Source organism: Xyrauchen texanus, chromosome 3 (assembly GCF_025860055.1).
Source record: "Xyrauchen texanus isolate HMW12.3.18 chromosome 3, RBS_HiC_50CHRs, whole genome shotgun sequence".
Classification (NCBI taxonomy): domain Eukaryota; kingdom Metazoa; phylum Chordata; class Actinopteri; order Cypriniformes; family Catostomidae; genus Xyrauchen; species Xyrauchen texanus.
Window position 1 is genome coordinate 8811156 of NC_068278.1, and position 5547 is coordinate 8816702.

A 5547-nucleotide genomic window follows, 5' to 3' on the forward strand; every position below is an offset into this window, starting at 1 on the left:
AACTGCCACCAGTTCTTCCATTTGGAGAGCCTAATTGTCACACAGGAGTTGGCAGTTATAATGGAGGAGCAGACTCAGGAACAATCCAAGTGTCCACTGTGGACGAATATGCGCAAGCCTAGAGTGACTGCTAGCAGATTTTATGAGGTTTCTCATGTGCGAGGGAGACATCTGGCCAGGCACTGGCACGGCGGATACTCAAGGGCGGAAAGCAAACTAGGGCCATGAAAAGAGGCCTTGACAGGGAACCTGAGGTTCTGGAACGTTATTCTGAACTGTTCAATGTGAATGTCTCACCTTGTGGTTTTGTTGTGCACCCAGATGCGTCCTACCTTGGTGCCAGTCCTGATGCCAAAGTTTATGACCCTAATGCAGATCCCTGTTTTGGGCTTGCTGAGGTGAAATGCCCAGATATTCCTACAGTTTCTGAGGCTGGGCATATTAAAGTTGTGAATGGACAGGCAACCCTGAAAAAAATCGCATAAATATTACTGGCAGGTTCAAGGTCAGCTGGCTGTAACTGGACTCAGTTGGTGTGACTTCATCACTGACACTGAAGAGGACATGACAGTTGAAAGAGTGTGGAGATAGCTCAGATGAGAGAAAATCTGGATATTTACTACTTTTGTACTTACATAAATGAATATCTTAAGGGTGGTATCCAATAGGCCTAATTGCACTGTATAAATTGTTAATACTGTAAAAAAAAAAAGATAGTCTGGTGTATATAATTGTGTATATAATTTTTATTTATAGTGTAATTCTAACGATTTCAAGATTTTGTATTTGTACAAGATGTATATTTTAACATGGAGATATGATTTTCAATAAATGTTTTATGAAACTACAATTACAATTGTTACTTTAATTGTTCAACAATGCATAGCTGATGATAATTGCCTATTACAATGTGAAAAAATATAATACAACAGGTGTACATACATTTAATTACATAAGTCACTCTTTAAAGGGTTAGTTCACCCAAAAATGAAAATTCTGTCAGTATTTACTCGCCCTCATGTTGTTCCAACCCCGTAAGACCTTCGTTCATCTTGCGAACACTAATTAAGATATGTTTGATTAAATCTGAGAGCTGGATCACTCCTCCATAGGCTTCTAAGGGATTGATACTTGTTCCCGAAAAGTTATTAAAGACATCGTTAAAATAGTCCAAGTGACTACAGTGGCTCAATCTTAAGTTTATCAGCTGACGAGAATACTTTTTGTGTGCAAAAACAAACAAAAATTACACTAGTGAACTGAAGGAAATTAATAGTTGAAATTAAGTCGTTATTTTTGTTTGTTTTTGCACACAAAAAGTATTCTCGTATATTCATAAAAGTATTTTCATTTTTGGGTGAACTATCCCTTTAAAATTAAAAGGCTATGATGGACATACCCCTTTGTGACCTTTAACATCAAGCGGCCACTGAAAATTGCTCATCAAGCAGCAGTTAGTCCACAGCTGGTTAACTGTTCCAGACAAGGTTAAAGGTACAGTGGTGTCCCAGATGTGAAACTCCTTCACTCTTCTGATGGCTCTCTCAACAAGAATTCGAAGACGAGCTATGGCTTGTGTTCTCTTTGCATTTTCTTTGCTGAACTGAGCTGCTGTTTTAAAAGGTGGTATGATGAGTTTGGCCCCCCGTTCTGCCAGCATCTTCTCAATGGTGAATCCTTTGTCAGCCATACAAGCATCACCTGGCTCCAGCAAGTCAAGAATCCCTGACTGTTTCGGTCAACTCTTGATCGGAGATGGAACCTGTGTACAGGCTGGATACAAAAGTAACTGCTCCGCAAGGAGCAATACCGATCAACCCCTTGAAGGTAGTGGTGTTTTTATATGAAGAGAACACCTCAGACTGGAGCGTGAGTGAAGATGGATTCTGGCATCTTATCTCTGTGCAGTCAATTATGACCCTCACCTCTGGACAAAACTGCCTAAATTTGTCTGGCATGGTGGAAATCACTTGCTCTCTGCTCATCCATATGGGCAATGATCCAAGGACAAGGTAAAGATAGCTAGCCCAAGTTATGATGATGCGGCTAACAGTGGAGACACTTACTTTGAAAATGTCAGCCAACACTTTCTCCTTCAATCCTGCAGCAACACGACAGCAGTACAAAAAAAACTCATCAATCAGTGGCAAGCTGCGGTGATGACTGTGAGAAGCTTCCGCAGCAGTTGCCTGTCCTTTCTTCAGGGCATTAGACCAGTAAACTAGCAAGGATGCTGAGGGCTCAATAGCCTTCCAGAATGCTTGGAAGACCTCTTCAGATGGAAACCTGGTGTAAAAACGTATGTCTTCATCTGAAGCACAGAATCTCTGAAACTGGGACAGAGAGTGGCCCATTCTCAGCTGCATGACCTCACTTTCCAGTTTTCTGACTTCAGCTTCCAAATCCTGTATTCGTGCAGCTGCTGCATCCTGTGCACCTAGATTCATACAAAAAAATAACAGTTTAACATAGTGGCAAAACAATGATTAATTACTTACGTAAACAAATATTATTATAACTACATATTATACCCAAAATTAGAACTTTTGCCCACTCAGACCCTGTGTCCATATCTCAAAGTTGTTGTGCAGTGATACAACCTGTCTGATTCACAAATTCATATGTATAATTATCTGGCATTTACTATGATTCAAAACAAATGTTTATTGTAATAGTCATTTTAGATCATTTTAAGACTTTGTTTATCTTAATTTTATTACTGCTCAGTTGTGGCAGCATTATGTGGAGAAATAAAGTATGGTGATATTTTCCTGAAACAGTAATTTGTGTCAAAATGAACTAAAATGATATTATGACTTGAAAGTGAAGGAACATAAATGTACTAAAGGCTTCAATAACAGATTTAATAAAAAAAAAAGAACGGGAACGTTGCTTCATAATTTGTTTTCAGAAATGCATAACTTAAACATACCTGGAAGAGGAATGACTGCATAGTCATGGTCTGCTCCAGCTGTTACCTCACTATCGATTTCGTCGTCTTGGGTGTCGTCAGAGGAAGGGATAGGAAAGGTTTCTATGGTTTGAACTCGAATTCTTTTGTAAACCGACTCTCGTGAAGTTTCTCCCAAGTTGTTCCACTTAAATCGGGACGGGACAGCCCCTTTTCTGAGGTGCTTACGACCAGTAGCGGCAGTGTAATTAGCGTCGGTAAAGTGCCGGCTACAAACAAATGTGCTGCCTCTAAGGATCTTAAACATTGGGCCTTCTACGCGTCGAATAGCATGCATCCACTTCTTTGTCTGACAGTCGTCGCTTGGAAAAGCATGAAAACTCAAATATGGTTGTCGCTGCTTATTATTTGTGCAATGAGGGACGCTACAGTGACACCTCGATGTTGCTTCAGCCATTGTAGTTTCGACCGGAAGTCGCTTTACACAACAAACGCTGAACCGGATGTGCGCTCTTACTTCCGTGAAAAAGGCCTATTGTTGTAGGCTGAATTGATGTCTGGCTGGCACAAGCTGCAGTTAGTCATCATCACTCAGAAACACGTAGCAGTGAGAGTCGGATATCAAGCAGGACTGAAGCTGGATCTGTCAGGCTCTGGTAACCTGGTATAAGTGTAGATTCTATTCACTTTAAAGCAGAATTATAGAATATGAAAATTTTTTCCGGTTCTGATAGACATGATTAATGCAGCATAACTATGAGTTGATGGATAAATAATAAGGGATGCCTGGCTAAATCAACACATTCTCACCCCAACTCGTCACATACGGACGCTCGGGCAGGTTCGTCACTTATTGACGCGCCGGGTATACCTTTGGCGTCATTTTTCAACGCGCAGGGTAGTCCGATAGACTTCTATGTATCTCTGAACCGGAGCGTGTAGCGTTGAAATTTCACGTCTTGGGTAAGCTCACGCTGCGAATGGGTCGAGAGTCGAGACTGCAATAAATAAAACTAAAAAGGAATAGGCTACAATGGCCCTCCAACTGTATTTTGATGTTTAAAAACCCGGACACGTTGTAAAATGACGCCATTCTATATATCTCTGAACCAGACCGTGTAGCGTTGAAATTTCACGTCTTGGGTAAGCTCACGCCGCGAATGGGTCGAGAGTCGAGACTGCAATCAATAAAAATAAAAAGGAATAGGCTACAATGGCCCTCCAACTGTTTTTTTATGTTTCAAAACCGGACGCGTCGTAAAATGACGCCAAAGGTACACCCAGCGCGTCAATAAGTGACGCCAAGGGGTCCTGCCCGAGCGTCCGTATGTGACGAGTTGGGGTGTGAGAATGTGTTGGCTAAATAGAGAAGTCTTCGGTCTAGACTTAAACTGATAGAGTGTGTCTGAGTCCTGAACGATGCTAGGAAGACTATTCTATAGTTTAGGAGCCAAATAGTAAAAGGCCTTCTTTTGTGGGTACAAGTATAGCTCCTACAGTATCAATTTGAATGAGGAAATTCTTAAATCTCCAAAATTGGTCCAGATTACAATAAAATCTGAAAACAAAGGTATCATAAATTGTGCTTCTTTAGCTCAGATCATGCAAAAACTCATCTTCAAGACACATTGAACCCTATTTACTCTTGCATTAGCACTGTCCACATGAGATCAAATTACCCAAGACTGATATTACTACCAGGTGTTAATGATGTCATCTCCCATTCCTTCCATAAAGTGTGTGTATGTTTCATATGAGAGAGTTCAAGTCCAGCAGGTCTTTGGTGGTCAGGGGAATAAGGAGAGTTAAACTGCCTCTGTTAAGGATACAGCGTGTTTGGTTAGATGACTCAGACACCCTGCTAAAACGTTGATCCCAGCTGCTGCTACTCACTCCACTAAACACATAATTAACCAGTTTCATGCCAGCCAGAAGACTTGTTTATTGATTTTATAGGCTGATGGTGGAGCACATATTAAAAGTATAGGTTCTTCAATGGTTCCGAAATGAAATGACTTCATCTTGAGAAGAATTGTTTAATATTCATGATACATTATAGGTTTGTCAGATAAGTATATTGATTACTGAGTTTCATCCTCAATAATTTGCTGCAGCCATATTGTGAATTTTAGATTTGATATTCTCTTGGTCAGCTCAGAGGGTCTGTAAGGGTAATAAACTTTTGAAAAACTAAAGGTTCTTCCACTGTCTTTTCTGTTTTATCCCTAACTCTACGATTCAGCAAAGAATCCTCTTCCTGTAGAGAACCATTTTCCACCATACAGTATATGGTTCTTTGAACATGACGAAAGTTCTTATGTTTCATTATAGGTCCTTCAGATCAGTGAATTTGTTTCATAAAGGGTACCAATGTATATACTTTGTGTTCTTAAGAACTAGATAACAAAGAGTTTATTTGCATTAATTAACATTACGTTAATATTACCTTTGTTAAAGGTTCATAAAATAGTTTATTAATGACTAATATGTTATTTACAAATAAATTATAAAGCATTGCTATGTGGTTACAACAACATGCATAAAAGGGTGACGGTTCTGCAATACCTTCAAAATACCTTAGTGAGCCATTTTACCTCATATGTTATAAATGCTTAATAACACTCATTCAACATTAG

The 5547-nt window shown here is 39.7% G+C and overlaps 1 protein-coding gene across 1 annotated transcript; it reads right to left on the bottom strand.

The window, feature by feature from the left end:
• Positions 1 to 1715: 1715 nt before the first annotated feature.
• On the bottom strand, positions 1716 to 3342 carry LOC127621840 (uncharacterized). Its single transcript, XM_052095595.1, has 2 exons — positions 2933 to 3342; positions 1716 to 2437 (listed from the first exon to the last, which is right to left on the bottom strand). Exons 1-2 carry the CDS (start codon positions 3246 to 3248, stop codon positions 1716 to 1718), a joined length of 1038 nt encoding a protein of 345 aa, XP_051951555.1. The 5' UTR covers positions 3249 to 3342.
• Between the last annotated feature and the right edge of the window lie 2205 nt (positions 3343 to 5547).

Bases quoted from the DNA above. Each gene is read 5' to 3' on its own strand.
- LOC127621840 (XM_052095595.1), bottom strand. From the start codon at position 3,248: ATGCATGCTATTCGACGCGTAGAAGGCCCAATGTTTAAGATCCTTAGA. The intron at 2,438-2,932 runs GTATGTTTAAGT...GTATGAATCTAG, and splicing joins TGCAGTCATTCCTCTTCCAG to GTGCACAGGATGCAGCAGCT.